Genomic DNA, 15220 nt, shown 5'->3' on the forward strand with positions numbered 1-15220 from the left:
AATATTATTTTAAAAATAAATACATAAAACTGGATTTATATACTTTGTTTGTGACGTGGTAATATATATCACGATTTCTAATTTACATGAATATTAATGGAACTGAAAGTATGTCATTAAAAATCTAGAGGATCCGATTCTCGTTCACGTTTGACTGATATTCCATTCAATTCCTCTTTCAATAACTCATTCACAAAAGAAGCAAAATACTCGACATACGGCTTGAGACTTGTCTTTTCAAAATCTGAAACTCTACTTCCTGACGCTGTGTCACCATCAATATCGTCTATTGGTTGGCTAGATTCTCTATTGACGCTCTTGGCATCCCATATATCTAACTCATTTTGCAATTGTCTTAGATTAGGCGCATTAGTTGGATTAAATCCATAGTCATCGTCGTCATGATTATTAGAAAGATTTTTTGAAGGATCAAAGGGCACGCAAATGTTACCTGTGCCAGGATGAATGCAGAATGGAGACTTCAACAAGTGTATAATTTGCCTCGATACTTCAATATCAATTCGAGGATACATATAAAATATTATTATGTCTTTTTTTGCTTCATTCAACTGATTGACTTGATTCTGATTTTTTAGGACAGACTTTGCAACTAAATTAATATCTTCCCATTTTGACTTCAGGTTTGAAATGGTAATATCAGCCCTCCACCTGGATCTTAGTTCATTTTGTAAGCCCTTCTCAGGTATGAAGGAAAGTAGCTCCTCCACATTATTCCACTCGTCATTATCTTTGTCACCTGCAGACGTTTTCCAAGGGTCTTGTTCCTCAAGTATAACAGTAGCAAAATCTTTCTTTAAAAAGTTGAATGATCTTTCTATGTGTGGGTGGAATGGCTTCTTCAAACTACCCAATTTTTTACTTCCTGCTTTAACCAGTTTCGAACCCAAAACATCGAGGTATTCAACAATTGCTCTTCTAGATGATTCATCGAGCAGTCTCGCTCTTGCATCACTTACCCAACAATGAGCACCTCTTCTTCCCGAAAAGACCCAAATGATATGTCTGAACCCAAAATCTTCCCTCAAAGAAGACTCAATAATTTTTGATCCACATTGAATAAATTTCCAGCATTTCTGACAAATGTCAGTTCCGGAACAACAAGTTCTAATATCATCGTAATCCGTTAAATCTATATCGAAGACAAGTTCTTTGCTCAACGGTTTAAGTGCTTGCTTTGGGAGATTTTTTCTTTCTCGTGGATTAACTGAATAAACTGCACCTATTTCGAAACGCGTTGGATTTGCATCTACAACTGACTTTTTAAACTCTTGTTGACTAGAAAATGAGTTGTATCTCTGATACGCACCAGATCTGAATTCATACGCAAACTCTCTCATAGTGAAGTCTTTCGTAGCCTTCGGCGAGTGACTCAACCATTGGAAAATATATCTGAAAGGTAACAACCTTTCATAAAAAAATCTCATATCTGCAGATGATGGCTTGTATGCTTTCTTCAGTTCTGGTTCTTCTTGATTGGCATGAAAGCTACGAAGAGTTGGCTCATTAGCCTTCTCACTATCAATTAGCTTATCAGTCTCTACTGTCATATTTTCACTAATGTTGTAATGTATATTTAAAGAATTATAACATCTTTTATGTCTTGATGATACTCGCGCTCTTGAACGCGTCAAAAAATACTTGATTACTTAACATATTTATATTCAGTGCTATAATGATACAAACTAAAAATGTAAAAAGTCGCAAGTCACCTTAAGCATGAACGAACACCAAAGATACACCTTCGTCACCAGCAGTAATTATCTTTTTACCTTCTTCCAAGACTGCAAAATCTAATACTCCCATATTATGGCCCACGCCTACAAACAACTCCTGAGCCGTCCTAGCATCCCATTTATAAACTTTACCATTCATGGAAGACGCAACTAAAGCAGGGGTGTCACCTATAAATTGTAGCCTGGTAATGGTGTCATCAAGTTTTATAGATCTGCGAAGCCTCCATTGCAAAGTGTCAAAGAGTAATATATCACCAGAAACGAGCCCAACCGCAAGAAGATTAACCAGTGGAGTATGGCACCAGTCCAATGCTTCGATTGAAAGATCTGCCACGTCATCTGTATTTTCTATCGTCTTCACGGAATGAACAACCTTACCAGTGTCATTATTAATGATTGCCAACTGCCCATCGCGAGCACCCACAGCCGTAAGATTTTTATATGAGCTAAGCGAAACCCATGGACTCTCTAATCCCTTGAATTCATCATGTGGTGAAAGTTTAAATTGAATGGTATTACTAAAGCAATTCCAGTAAACAACTGTTCCATCCTCAGAGATCGACACTAAATTGAGTTCGTCCACCTTTTCAGGTTTAATAAAAGCAGCACTATTACATTCAAGTGTGTGCAGAAATCCCGACATTATTTGAACTAAGGTTCCAGATGATTCATCAATTTGATACACCCATATAGAACCATCTTGTGCTCCAAAAGCAAAATATGGAAGAAGAGGATGCACAGTAATGAAAAGTACTTCTTCGACTTCTTCCAAGTCTGCGAACTTCACCCATTTTTGGCCACCACTTTTTGACTTGTGGACTTGAATCAATCCATTCATATCGCCAGTGATCACATATTTACCATCATGAGTAAAAGTAGCAGAGATAACAGACTCTTTATGTCCTTGTAGCTCACAAACAAATCTTGGCGGCTGTGAATGTGTTGTCCACATAAAAGCTGTATTATCTCCACCTCCAGTTACCACCATGGGTAACGTTGGATGACTCGCTATGACAAATATCGAATCTTTATGCTGATCAAAATAGGTCCATGAATTATTTGACAAGTCGATTTCTAGAGCTTCATCATCGCCATCATCAACAACATCCATGTCTTGCGCATTTACTTCATCTCCATCATCAGAATAATTGTCTTCGTCAAAATCATTGGGGACTTCTTCTTGGACTTCATTTGCATTCAAATATTCTGCTTCTTCACGAGGAACATCCTCCTGAAACTCGCCTGACTCGTGAGACATTATGAAGAGCCTATGAGATGATAAAACGTCAGAAACTTACAAGAATACCCTACAACGAAACTTGAAGTAGTTTAACGTGAAACTTATATTAATAAGCTGATCTTAAAGCTACAGTCCGATGAGCCTTAGATTTGAAAAACTTTGGGTCAGTATATGCAGACCTTTGAAAAAAGTCTATCTGTGAGTGCAGAACATGACATGCTGTTCTTGAATACAAGGATTTTCTACAAAAGACTAATTTAAGACAGATTACGGGCCTACTTAGGTGTAATATCTTTAGGAAATCAATTAAATTCACATAAATAGAGGAAGACTCTGGGTAGGGTCCTTTTTTTATAATTCATTTTCCACCATTTTACTCTTCCCTAATTCTAAATTAGGTTGTTGCATTACTGGATACTGCATTGGACCTATAATTAATAAAAGCATATAATAACATAAGATGTTAGACTGGTTGATATCATTTCCAGGCTTTAGACTGGTCCTCACAACGGCGAAGAAGGTTTTTGGAAGGGTCATTCGCACAGGACCAACTCCCAAGCACATAGGCATAATTATGGATGGTAACCGAAGGTACGCTATGAATCACAAGATCGAGCTAAAAGAGGGACACAATTTGGGGTTTGAAAGTATGGCAAGTATTTTGGAGTTATTATATGAATCCGGAATCGAGTGTGCTACGGTCTTTGCATTCTCTATCGAAAACTTTAAGAGACTGAAATACGAAGTGAAATGGCTAATGGATCTTGCTAAGCTGAAATTCATGCAAATTAGTCAACATGGGGAGTTATGTGAAGAATTTGGAGTTAAGGTAAAGATATTAGGAAACATATCTTTGTTGCCCAAAGACGTTCAAGATATTTTGAAACAGACAGAGGAAATGAGTAAAAATAATACGAGAGCGGTTCTTAATGTTTGCTTTCCCTATACTTCTAGGGATGAGATTGTCACTCTGATGAAGAGAGTTGTTGAAGAATCACTTACTGACCCAAATATCGCCATTGATGAAAATGCTATAAATCAGCACTTATTTACATCTGACGTACCACCGTTAGAGTTATTAGTTCGTACGTCGGGCACATATCGCCTTTCTGACTTTCTTTTGTGGCAATCAGTGAGTTCGAACTGCTCTATAGTGTTTGTAGACAAATTATGGCCAGAGTTTACTCCTTGGGACATGGCCAAAATATTAATCGATTGGGGGTTCAATACCTATTGGTATGGCTCTGGAAATGGTCCTATGACAAGGAAAGATCTAACTCCAAGAACTCAGAAGAGCGTATCACTTCTTGAAAAAAATGGCTCCACTGGATTTGAACATTACGAAAGTGACCACGAATATTTGGAGGATGATGAAAATTATGATGAGATTGATGACAGCGACGCAGGTACTGATGAAATAAATACAGTCACTTCTGACGATGTTCCTGATATACTAAAGAAGTCACCGTAGTGACATTTCATTGAATTGGGTTTTTCACAGTTTATAAAATTTAATTTAATAATACATACTCTTTCCTGTTCCTTTTTTTTTTTGGATATACTTATAAATCATATCATTCTTCATCATAACATGCTTAAAAAGTTAATGGGTATCATCTTCAAGAGCTCGCTCAATTTATTAAGGCTATTGGTGTGCACTTCTATTAAGATATTAAAGGACATCACGTGGACACTATATGACTTGAGTCATCATGAGATTTGAAAAAAAGTTCAGAAGTGAAAAAAAATGCGATCAAGCTTACTTCAAAATCTTAACGTATTCCTCTATAAGTCAAATAATTAGAAATGGATTTGGTGAATCATTTGACAGACCGTTTGCTATTTGCTGTTCCAAAAAGTGAGTGTTATATTTTACCAACGAAATTTACTACAAATAACATTTATACTAACATAATCTAGAGGGCAGATTGCATGAAAAATGCTGCGATTTATTGAATGGATCTGATATCAAGTTTAGGCGTTCCAATAGATTGGACATTGCTCTTTCCACGAACCTACCAATTGCATTAATCTTCTTGCCAGCTGCCGATATTCCGATTTTTGTCAGTGAAGGTAATTGTGACCTAGGTATTACGGGCTTAGATCAAATAAAAGAAGCTGGAATGCAAGACTTAATAGAAGATCTCCTTGATTTGAGATTTGGAACCTGCAAGTTACAAATCCAAGTTCCTGAAAACGGAGGAATCAATGATGTAAAGGATTTGGTTGGTAAAAGAATTGTTAGTTCCTTTATAAATTTATCTTCCAATTATTTCAAAGATTTAGAAGGTGTTGAAGAACATACACAATTGCAAACAAAAATGAAATACGTAGGTGGCTCAGTTGAAGCATCTTGTGCATTAGGCGTTGCAGATGCTATTGTTGATTTGGTCGAGAGCGGCGAGACTATGAGGGCTGCTGGCTTAAAGGCCATTGAAACAATTCTTTCCACATCGGCTCATTTGATATCTTCTAAAAAACCAAGATATCCTGAGTTGGTTCAAATTGTTCATCAAAGAATAGAGGGTGTGTTAACTGCTCAAAAATACGTTTTATGTACTTACAATGCACCTAGACTGATATTACCAAAAGTTTTAAAGATCACACCTGGTAGAAGGTACCCAACGGTATCAAAATTAGAACTGAATAATAAAGAGGAGACTTCAGAAGAATGGTTAGCGATATCTTCTATGGCCGAAAGAAGTGCTATCAGTAATATTATGGACGAATTGAAAAAGATAGGTGCGTCAGATATTATGGTCTTTGACATTGGTAATTGCAGAACATAAATCTTACAGCGTTCGTTGTTATAGTGTATTAATATTAATAGACTTTTTTTTTTTTTTTTGGCTAGTATGAAGAACTCAGCTGGCTACTAGATTTCATTCTAAGAGGATTGATAAACTTATTAATATAGTATTCATTGCAGAGTAATTAGGACTAAACAATAGCTAACATACAATATTCACTCTACAGGCCTTACCCCTTCCTTATCAACTACCTTCACAAATACTCCCTTGAAATTGATTGGCATTCTTCTTTCCAATTCTTCGTAACATAATTTTAATACTTCCAATCCTTCTTCCAAAGTCAAATCAGTTCTATAATGCTTATCTAACAATGATGTACAGTAAAATGCTGAATATCCGTGAGCAGCATAAGGTAGCTCAACATGGGTACCCAAATAATCTATCCAACTTAATGTGGGTTTATCAGTCTTCACATCATATCCTCCAAGTAATACGTTCACTTGGTAGGGCTTACGAGATCTAATGGAGGTAGCCAATTGGTTTCGAACGAAAGATGCAGTTGCTTTCGGGGATAACTCAACGTCGTTTTCTCTCATTGAATATAATTGCACATTTGCTTGAATATACTCAGCGAATTGAACCGTGTCGCCACTTTCACCTACGAAGGCAATTAAGTTATGCTTGTTTAAAAGTCTGGTTTTGTCATCTGAGTCTTTTATAATTGAAATTCCCCTTGTAGCAGCTTTTGATGCTGATATGATGGTGCAATCTTTAAGTCTAATACCTAACACTATATCCATGTTGACGGGTCCTTGATTCTTAACAATAGAAGTCTCCAATAAGAAAAAGAAATTAGGTGTTTGATGGTCTTATACTATTGTCACCTTAAGTTATACTACTTGGTTCCAACAATTCTTCAATGTAGTAACATAATTATGCGCTCTCTCTATATAAAGTTTCGAGGCAGTTTGCCATCCAGTAGCTCAGAAGAAGTGAGGTCGTGTGTTAATAAAATTAATGGAAACATGTATAGTAAGTAAATATAATCTTATATTAATACTATTTAGTAAGAGTATTGATCTTCTTATCGATTAAGCTAGATATCAATTTGTTCAAAGCACCATCCTCTTGCACGATTTGACTTTTGAGGTAAATTTCTATTTGTTTTTCTATCAACTTTCCTGTCAAATCGACTTCGATGTTCACAGTGTCACCTACTGATTTCTGAGGCAAAATGACTTTCTGCTGCGTGTAGCTCACCAACATGATTGAAAACTGAAAGTTTTGGTCGTCAACGTTTGTGACTGTTAGCGATGTGCCATCAATTGCAATAAATCCTTTCTCAACAATGTACTTGATGAAATCAGCATCTCTCAATTTGAAAGTAAACACGATTGAGTTGCCATCCGGTTCCTTCTTTGTAATAGTTGCCATGGTATCAACGTGTCCCTGTACGACATGTCCTCCAAGCCTAGTATGTCCAGATACAGCTCTTTCTAAATTCACTTTTGAACCCTTGTGCAAATTCCCTAAATTGCTGCGACGAAGTGTTTCTGGTGATACCCCAACCGTGAACCAAGTTCTCTCTTTATTGAAGTCTGTAACAGTTAAACATACACCATTAGTGGAGATTGAATCACCAAGATGAACATCATCTAAGATAGCAGCGCAATCTTCTATGGTTATAGAAACTCCATTTCCACCAGCAGCTGTTTCATCCACTTCCTCATACTTTACAACCGTTCCAATGAGCTCAACAATACCGGTGAACATTGATTTAAATACTATTTCAAACTTCCAATAGCACAATGAATATAACGAGACTTGCCTAGGAAGAAGTTATACAAGCTATACCAGCAGCAGCTTCCTTATAATAAGATTCAGATTCAGCCCCTCAAGAAATTAGTCCAGTAGATCAACTAATTCAACTACTATACTCCGATCGGTAATCTGATACTTATGTTTATCGCATTACCATTCGGTAGTGACAATACAAATTTTTCAACAATATAATTGAAGTTCGGGAAACAATTTAAAGAGATTGTACTAACAATATCTTCTAAATATAATATCGAATCCTGGCTAGAAGATGACATTTAGATTTCCTGTGAAGTTTGATATACCGAAGCATTGCTACTTGAATGGAAGAGTAATCAAGGACCAATTCAAAAGACTTCAGTATGCTGAACATGAAGTCACCAGAAATGCTTTGAAATATATTGCGAGAAATACCGAATTACCAGCAAGAGCCAGGGTAGAGGCGCAGTTGCAATTAACAGCTATGCCAAAGTATACGTCCTATAGTCAAATAAAGAATAGGTGCGTAGCATCGGGACATGCAAAATCCGTGCTTTCAGATTTTAAGTTAAATAGGGTAAGTTGTCTTCTACTTTTTTTTTTGTTTATATTTACAAGGATCTGCTACAGTATACTAACATAATCTAGACCGTTTTCAGGGACAGGGCAAGAGCAGGATTGATTCCAGGAGTGTCGAAAGCATCCTGGTAGACAGGATGTGTATTTTTATATCTGTAAATAGTTAATTCATGGAACAAAGTTAGCTTTGGTTCAGCTTAATTTGTAATGTAACACTATTACCTTCTGCAGGTAAACATAGTTAAAGTCCTTTTTTTTATGGATCCTTTTGGCAGAATCTCTGTATAAACTTTGGAGGTATACTTTACACTAATGAGTTTCCAATTTTTTATTTTTTAAAATTTTTTTTTTCAAATGTGTGTTTGAAAAGTTAAAGTTAAGCATCTATCCAAGTATCCACCTTGACTCAATACATAATGCTCGTCACGTCATCACCGTTAATACGAAATGGTTTAATGTTTCCGCTAAAGGGTAGTCTTGCGTCTCTGATTCTCCCCTTGAGAAGATTGTCTTGGAAACCTTCTTTGCAAAAATTTAGAAAGCTCCCACAACCACCAGGTAATATAATAGGAACAGTAAATGATGCATACATTTCGCCCACACCCAACTATTTTGAAGGAGGATATCACTGGACATATGAAAGAGCTATCACGATTTGCATGGTACCCCTAGCATTAACACCCTTTGTTGCGGGAGTAGATCATCCCATGGTTGACTCGATATTCTCTGTATTATTATTATTTCACTGCCACGCTGGCTTCAAGTCATGCATCATTGACTACGTTCCGAAACGTGTTTACGGGTTTTGGTACGGCTTTGCTACCAAATTGCTAACATTTGGGACATTTATTAGTATCTATGGTGTTTATGTTTTAGAGACATCCAGTAATGGTCTATTCAGTTTGATTCAAGGAATCTTTTCCTCATAAATATGACAAGGCTCTACCAGTCGCTACATTAATATTAGATGAGAATTAAGATGCCAAAGCGAAAGTAGAATTTCCTAAATCTTCTAGAAACACGCTAGATAACTGATTAAGTCATACTTTGCCATTTACAATGTACTCCTAACTGTCACGTATTTTTAAGCTTACTTCATATGGTTGTCAAGCAATTTCAAAGCATATTGAGTTGATACACCAAACCTTAACGTTTACTTTAGCATTATTAGCTGTATAATTCTCGTTTATAGGTAATAATCAGGGATAGCCATTCAAATGGACCAATGTCTCACGAACAGTTTTTGAGGAAATCGCTAAAGCACATTGCGTTTTCACTATTCTAGTACCACTGTTCTTTAGAAATGTCAACTTTCTTCACATTCCACACTCATTGAATCTTCTCTTCCTTCTCCACTTAAATTCGTTTTCGGAGAATTGTTAAATTCCTCTTCCACCTGAGAAACAACTAAGAGATTGCTTTCTACATTGTTGCTGGATATATCCATCATATCATCATCCGTAGAACTCTCAGCCTTACTTTCAGAACTTGAATCGCTACTTCGTCTAGGTCTTTTCTTAGAACTCGCGTCATCTTCATTACGTTCCGTTTCTTTATGCCTTGACTTCCTTTGAGGGGAATTATGGTCTTGTACGTCCTGTAAAGTATCGGGTATGATATGACGGGCATTAGCACCGTTCTCAAGGTTTGTATTTTCAGCGGTATTTTCATTTCTCAGTGATCTCTCTTTGAGCCAAGGAATCTCAACGAGAGGGACGTTGAGTTTCAATTGGCCATTACTTATGCTGCCCCCACTTGTAGTACTATGAGCAGATGGAATTTCATTAATATATGTCTCTTCTGGAAAATCAAGAATTGAAGAATAAACTAAGACTGTTTTCGTGAGTGAATTAAAGAACTTTAATATATTAGCATTACTTTTAAGCTTATATCCTTCTCTCTCTGGATTTACCAACATCTCTGCAATCCGTTTAATAGTAAATGGAGGTCTTTCAAAAAAGTTTGCATTTAAATGCTTTAGTATTTTCTCTTTAGACGCCCTTATTTTATTTAAAACATTTTCGTTATCCTTTGAACGATTGGTGCTTTCAACATGCTCCTCTGCAATCTTTGAGATTAGATTGAGTCGTTCAATGATACCTGGTAAAATTTCCTGCAGCCATTGCGCTTCTTTATCATTTCTATCTAGTTTATCTTCAACTATTCCCAATAGTGTAAGCTCTAACGAGTCTCCAATGGGAGGAATGTCAACCAGCATTCAATAAGCTGTTTAAGTTATTGTCACTCTTTATCAGAATTCTATCTACATTCAAGGTATTTTATTTTTGATAGACTACGCGCCTAAGTAACAATGTAGGAGCTCCAAAAAAAAATAAAAAAATAACTATATGTCAATTTGAAGTCCAAAAGCTTTCAATTAGACGTAGTGACTACTAACTTAGACGTGTTCTTTTATTGATAATGCGTCATATACTTCTCTTGAACGGATTTTTGAACTAAGACGTTTTCACTTATATCATTTGAATGTTTGAAAATTCACTCAGACAGAAGAAAGCTGTACCTTTTAATATATATACAAAATGTTATTTAATCATATACGACATCATTACAAGGATCAATCTTGAGCTCTCTTCGGTTCATCTTCAACATTATTGGCACCATCAAAGGTAACGGTATAAAATCTACCTAACCCGGAAGTTACTTAACAACAAGTAATTTTCAGAATGTACATTCATATCCGCAAATAAATTTTTCAAAGCTACGAATATCATTTCAACAAACAAATTTAGCCACATTGTATTTACAGACATAATGATGTCAATGAGACCGCTTTTGCGGCCCATAAGATTTCTACCACTTAAGAGCATTCAAAGGTCATCGTTGAGACTTTTGTCTTCTACTCCCATAAGATTTAATGAACCAAAAGTACCAAGTTCGGAAAGAGACATTAGTCTTACTGCAAAAGTCTTTCCATTAGATAAAACGAGTATTGGAGAAAGCGATATAGATGAATGGTTAGACGCTGTTTCCCAACTTAAAAGTGGAAAACTTACTCCGGATACTGAACCAGAGGTTTATCTTGCGCAGTTGGCAGAGCCCGAACCATTTTTACGCGAGAAATTTGTACCGACACAAGAGCAGATACAGCAAGCTGAAGTTCTAATGAATAAAAGCATTCCAATAATAAGCGATCCTGTTATTGATAATTTCACTAATCTCATCATGAGGCATGGCAAAAAATCAAAGGCTCGTAAAATTTTATCAAGGGCATTGTATATAGTTTATCTAAAGACAAGGAGGGATCCCTTACAAATTTTACATGAAACGTTAGACAAACTTGGTCCCTTAATGTCTACGAAAGTACAAAAAACCGGTGCTGCGAAGAATCGTACGGTTCCTTACCCTTTGAACACAAGACAAAGAAACAGATTTGCCATCACGTGGATTTTACAAGGTGCAGACAAGAAGAGATCTTCTGATTATTCGGTTAGGTTGGCTGAAGAAATCATCTCCGCCTTTGAAGGGAAATCATCTGGTTATGATCGTAAAGCTCAAATGCATAAGGCTGCTATGGCTCACAGAGCTTATATCAAACTTTAAAAATAGCATATCGAATTAGCGTAGTATTGTGCGATTAATCCTGTATATATATATGATAATCAATTGATGTCTTTTGTATTTTGTGTCTGAGCTGGTAGCTTCTTTTGCGACATGCTCTCCATGTCAATATTTTGCGGCAAGTGATCCACAAAGCTAAACCGTTACGATCATTAAACGGAGCATCTTACTGGCTGTACAGCACATATTTAAAACCTGTCTGGATCTCAATTACAAAGAGCGCACTGTTTAAAGATTTTTGCTGCTCTCTTGCAGATTTGTGTTATAAGAAAAGCTTTATAAACTAACGAAATGGTACATTTACACCAAACATTTCACGATTTGAGATATAAGGTAGATTATAAGATTGTCGATCTTAAACAAAAGTACTATAGTTCAAAAAATAATCCAAATATACTCCAAAATACATTGCGCAATAAGAACATCATCACCCTTAGGACATGTGCCAATAGTCAGTACATGCCAAAGCAAGGCGAATTCTTGGCATTAGAACCCAAAAAGCTACTTTCGGTTACCGAAGAGAGCTCATTAATTCAGTTAGACAGTACTGAAGACTTAGGAGGGAGTGATCCAACTGAAATTCATAATGAATACTTTCATAAAGAGTACAGATCAAGTCAAACATACAATGAGACTGAATTAGGATTAGGTTACCCAAGGAATTCAAGTACATCTTGTTACTGTAAATGTCATCAGTGGAATAATGATAAAGAGAAAGAAAATAGATGGGATACTAGAGAATGCATTGGAGACCCTTCGCAGTATCTGGTGGATGAGATACCTAGAGAAAAATGGCACAATGAGAGTCATTTAATTAAAAACACCACAGAAAACGCCAAACTTTCCGAATCAACATTGCGTTCTGAACGTACACCACATTCCATGAAGCTAAATTCTTCGGATAATTCTGACTACTCTGACCTCGATCAAATTCAAAAATGTCTCAATGACGAAGAACGTCATATCATCTTTCCAAATCTGATGGACCTTAGTACTTATTCATGTCAAGATTCTTCTTTCAGAAGGGAACCCTCAAACATAGGATCTGCGTTTCAGACAGTTGTTTCTAAACTTAATGAGATCGGTTCAGGAAAACAAGCCTATGCTGAATGCAGATGCAGTTTATGTAATGTCAAGGAAAAAAAAGTTTGGCAGGTTATTTTTAGTGAGTTATCACTATCAGCAGCTAGAGCATCTTCCGGTTACTCACCAAAATTAGACCAAGTTGATAAAAACACGATTCCTGTTTATGTGGCTCCATTATCAACCAGTTCCGCTACACCACACAAATGCATATTGAGTAATGAACTTTCAGATAAGGTTTCTTTAGATGTTCATGAGCATCCTGAAGTATCAAGTGCTCCGTTCACTTTCATTAAGCAGATTACTGAAAACACCCAGAACTCCAAAACTACAGATTCAGCCTGCCACACAGAGCCATGTGGCAAATATTCAATGAACCCGAATAATTATATTTCCGATTCAAGTTTGCCTTCCTCAGGTGAAAATTTCATATAGTGTAACATGTCTACATACTTATCTTTAGTTTGCAGTTCTATTTAATGGTTTGCGACATTCTGTCGCATTCTCTTCATTTAAACCGGCATATAAAGTAAATGAAAATTGACTTTTTTTCATTGGTTCATTTTTCAAAGGAACCCTCACACTCAAAGAAAGTCTCGATAATTTTTCTGAAGTTTATTAGAGATAGACAAAAAGCAAATACGCTTGACAGATATTGAAAAGTAGTAGATTCGAAATGATTCGTGGATCATCGTTACGTATCAATGTTAAAAAATCGGCAGTTCGTCACTTTGTTTCGTCTGCTAGAATACAAACGAAATACACCACTTTAAGCAATGGGGTAACCATCGCTACTGAAGCAGACCCAAATGCTTATCATTCAACAGTTGGTTTTTATTTCGGAGCAGGATCAAGGTCAGAACACTTGTACAGTAACGGTGTTTCTGCGTTGACCACCAATATTTTGTCGACAGGAGTCAAGAATGGATCGCTTTTGACGAGCTACAACACCAAGGAAGTCAACGGAATTGTTGCTCATACTACCAATGAGAATGTTAAGGAAGCTGCTAAAGTAGTCTCGGAAATTGCAACAAATGCTGCCGCCATCTTGGAAAGAGCCGACTTTGGAGCTGCTAAGGTAGCTTTGTCAGCGGAAGCGAATGCAGTCGAAAATAATCCATCCAAGAAAGTATTGGAACATTTAAATGCCACAGCATTTCAAGGCTACTCATTGGGTCTACCAACATTAGGTACTAGTGATACAATTCAATCTTTGGAATCGCAAGATTCCTTACGTTTGTTGGAAAAGCATGTTGTTGGTTCCAACGTTGTCGTTGCCGCATCAGGTAACTTTAACCATGATGAGTTGGTAGATGCAATTGAAGGAAACCTCAGAGTTCCACATGGAGCCAAGGTTGACCCCAAGCCAGCTTCCTTTTTAGGATCCGAGGTGAGAATGAGAGATGACACATTGCCAAAAGCATATGTTTCAATTGGGGTTCAAGGTGAAGGCATCTCTTCTCCAGCTTATTATGTTGCCAAAGTTGCTGCAGCAATTTATGGTGATTTTGATCATCAATCAGCATTTGCTAAATTTACATCTCCAAAATTAGCCTCCATTGTCCAAGATTATCATATTGTCGATAAATATCACCATTTTTCGACGTCTTACTCAGACACAGGTTTGTGGGGATTTAACTCAGAAATATCTAATATCGAGCAAATTGATGATTTTGTCCATTTTGCCTTGAAACAATGGAACAGGTTATCCATCTCAATCACTGATGCTGAAGTAGCTCGTGGTAAGGCAGCTGCAAAAACTAACCTTTTGAAAGAATTGGGCACTCCTAATGGAATTGCTTCAGATATCGCTAACAAGGTTTTGTTAGTTGGCTACAGAACTTCTTTGAAGGAAGCTTTAGAAAAAATCGACGCTATTACTACTAAAGATGTTAAAGCTTGGGCCCAGGTCGCTTTGTGGGATAAGGATATTGTTATTTCGGGTACTGGCCAAATTGAAGACTTATTGGATTACAACCGTTCCAGAAATGAGATGGCTATGTTAAGATGGTAATCATACCAACAATGTTATCCTTTTTGCGCGTATAGATTCACAAGGTACAGCCGAGATGGGGTCTTCAAAAATGAATCAACGAATCACTAGAAGATGAAGTTTCTTTTAGAGACAGCTAATGCCTCTTTTAGTATCTCTACCTTATGATAGAACCAGAAAATTATAACTTGATCTTTTGATGCCACTCTTTGTCAAATAAGATTATTCGACTTCCATTAATAGTTGTTGCAGCATATAAATATATATTTTAAAGTAAAAAGAGACTGAATATTTTAACTTACAGTGTCAATTGTAGTAACGGATATTTTTACAGATGAAGTCATTAAAATATTATATAATACCACTTTTTTTCAAATTTTGTTGTACAATTAAATCTGTGACGGCAGACAAAACGAATTTCATAGATTTGGTATCGGTCGCACAT

The 15220-nt window shown here is 36.5% G+C and overlaps 13 protein-coding genes across 13 annotated transcripts in view; 7 read left to right on the top strand and 6 right to left on the bottom strand.

Annotated features, from left to right (window-relative positions):
• Positions 1-116: 116 nt before the first annotated feature.
• On the bottom strand, positions 117-1568 carry PRCAT00005599001 (DNA primase subunit; the record flags this gene model as incomplete). Its single annotated transcript, XM_062955683.1, has 1 exon — positions 117-1568. One exon carries the CDS (start codon positions 1566-1568, stop codon positions 117-119), a length of 1452 nt encoding a protein of 483 aa, XP_062812261.1.
• A 163-nt stretch (positions 1569-1731) lies between these two features.
• Positions 1732-3012, bottom strand: PRCAT00005600001 (uncharacterized protein; the record flags this gene model as incomplete). The annotated part of the gene is made up of 1 exon (XM_062955684.1): positions 1732-3012. The coding sequence occupies one exon, from the start codon at positions 3010-3012 to the stop codon at positions 1732-1734; it is 1281 nt and encodes a 426-aa protein (XP_062812262.1).
• Positions 3013-3454: 442 nt separating this feature from the next.
• Positions 3455-4465, top strand: RER2 (ditrans,polycis-polyprenyl diphosphate synthase; the record flags this gene model as incomplete). Its single annotated transcript, XM_062955685.1, has 1 exon — positions 3455-4465. One exon carries the CDS (start codon positions 3455-3457, stop codon positions 4463-4465), a length of 1011 nt encoding a protein of 336 aa, XP_062812263.1.
• Positions 4466-4800: 335 nt separating this feature from the next.
• HIS1 (ATP phosphoribosyltransferase) lies at positions 4801-5783 on the top strand (the record flags this gene model as incomplete). Its single annotated transcript, XM_062955686.1, has 2 exons — positions 4801-4852; positions 4915-5783. 2 exons carry the CDS (start codon positions 4801-4803, stop codon positions 5781-5783), a joined length of 921 nt encoding a protein of 306 aa, XP_062812264.1.
• Positions 5784-5959: 176 nt separating this feature from the next.
• On the bottom strand, positions 5960-6544 carry PRE1 (proteasome core particle subunit beta 4; the record flags this gene model as incomplete). The annotated part of the gene is made up of 1 exon (XM_062955687.1): positions 5960-6544. One exon carries the CDS (start codon positions 6542-6544, stop codon positions 5960-5962), a length of 585 nt encoding a protein of 194 aa, XP_062812265.1.
• A 259-nt stretch (positions 6545-6803) lies between these two features.
• Positions 6804-7517, bottom strand: RIB5 (riboflavin synthase; the record flags this gene model as incomplete). Its single annotated transcript, XM_062955689.1, has 1 exon — positions 6804-7517. One exon carries the CDS (start codon positions 7515-7517, stop codon positions 6804-6806), a length of 714 nt encoding a protein of 237 aa, XP_062812266.1.
• A 316-nt stretch (positions 7518-7833) lies between these two features.
• MRP2 (mitochondrial 37S ribosomal protein uS14m) lies at positions 7834-8252 on the top strand (the record flags this gene model as incomplete). The annotated part of the gene is made up of 2 exons (XM_062955690.1): positions 7834-8118; positions 8190-8252. The coding sequence occupies 2 exons, from the start codon at positions 7834-7836 to the stop codon at positions 8250-8252; spliced, it is 348 nt and encodes a 115-aa protein (XP_062812267.1).
• Positions 8253-8536: 284 nt separating this feature from the next.
• On the top strand, positions 8537-9049 carry SDH4 (Sdh4p; the record flags this gene model as incomplete). The annotated part of the gene is made up of 1 exon (XM_062955691.1): positions 8537-9049. One exon carries the CDS (start codon positions 8537-8539, stop codon positions 9047-9049), a length of 513 nt encoding a protein of 170 aa, XP_062812268.1.
• Positions 9050-9426: 377 nt separating this feature from the next.
• Positions 9427-10338, bottom strand: PRCAT00005607001 (uncharacterized protein; the record flags this gene model as incomplete). The annotated part of the gene is made up of 1 exon (XM_062955692.1): positions 9427-10338. One exon carries the CDS (start codon positions 10336-10338, stop codon positions 9427-9429), a length of 912 nt encoding a protein of 303 aa, XP_062812269.1.
• Positions 10339-10892: 554 nt separating this feature from the next.
• PRCAT00005608001 (mitochondrial 37S ribosomal protein uS7m) lies at positions 10893-11681 on the top strand (the record flags this gene model as incomplete). Its single annotated transcript, XM_062955693.1, has 1 exon — positions 10893-11681. One exon carries the CDS (start codon positions 10893-10895, stop codon positions 11679-11681), a length of 789 nt encoding a protein of 262 aa, XP_062812270.1.
• A 309-nt stretch (positions 11682-11990) lies between these two features.
• Positions 11991-13217, top strand: PRCAT00005609001 (uncharacterized protein; the record flags this gene model as incomplete). The annotated part of the gene is made up of 1 exon (XM_062955694.1): positions 11991-13217. The coding sequence occupies one exon, from the start codon at positions 11991-11993 to the stop codon at positions 13215-13217; it is 1227 nt and encodes a 408-aa protein (XP_062812271.1).
• Positions 13218-13458: 241 nt separating this feature from the next.
• Positions 13459-14796, top strand: PRCAT00005610001 (ubiquinol--cytochrome-c reductase subunit; the record flags this gene model as incomplete). The annotated part of the gene is made up of 1 exon (XM_062955695.1): positions 13459-14796. One exon carries the CDS (start codon positions 13459-13461, stop codon positions 14794-14796), a length of 1338 nt encoding a protein of 445 aa, XP_062812272.1.
• Positions 14797-15118: 322 nt separating this feature from the next.
• CAG1 (guanine nucleotide-binding protein subunit alpha) overlaps positions 15119-15220 on the bottom strand; it is a gene marked incomplete at both ends in the record, with an annotated part of 1359 nt that continues 1257 nt past the window's right edge. Inside the window, one exon of the mRNA XM_062955696.1 lies at positions 15119-15220. This exon is cut by the window's right edge and continues 1257 nt beyond it. Within this exon, the coding sequence (XP_062812273.1) occupies positions 15119-15220 (102 nt within the window).

Source organism: Priceomyces carsonii, assembly GCF_900007245.1.
Source record: "Priceomyces carsonii strain CBS4050 genome assembly, scaffold: Debaryomyces_carsonii_scaffold_6, whole genome shotgun sequence".
In the NCBI taxonomy this organism is placed as follows: Eukaryota; Fungi; Ascomycota; class Pichiomycetes; order Serinales; family Debaryomycetaceae; genus Priceomyces; species Priceomyces carsonii.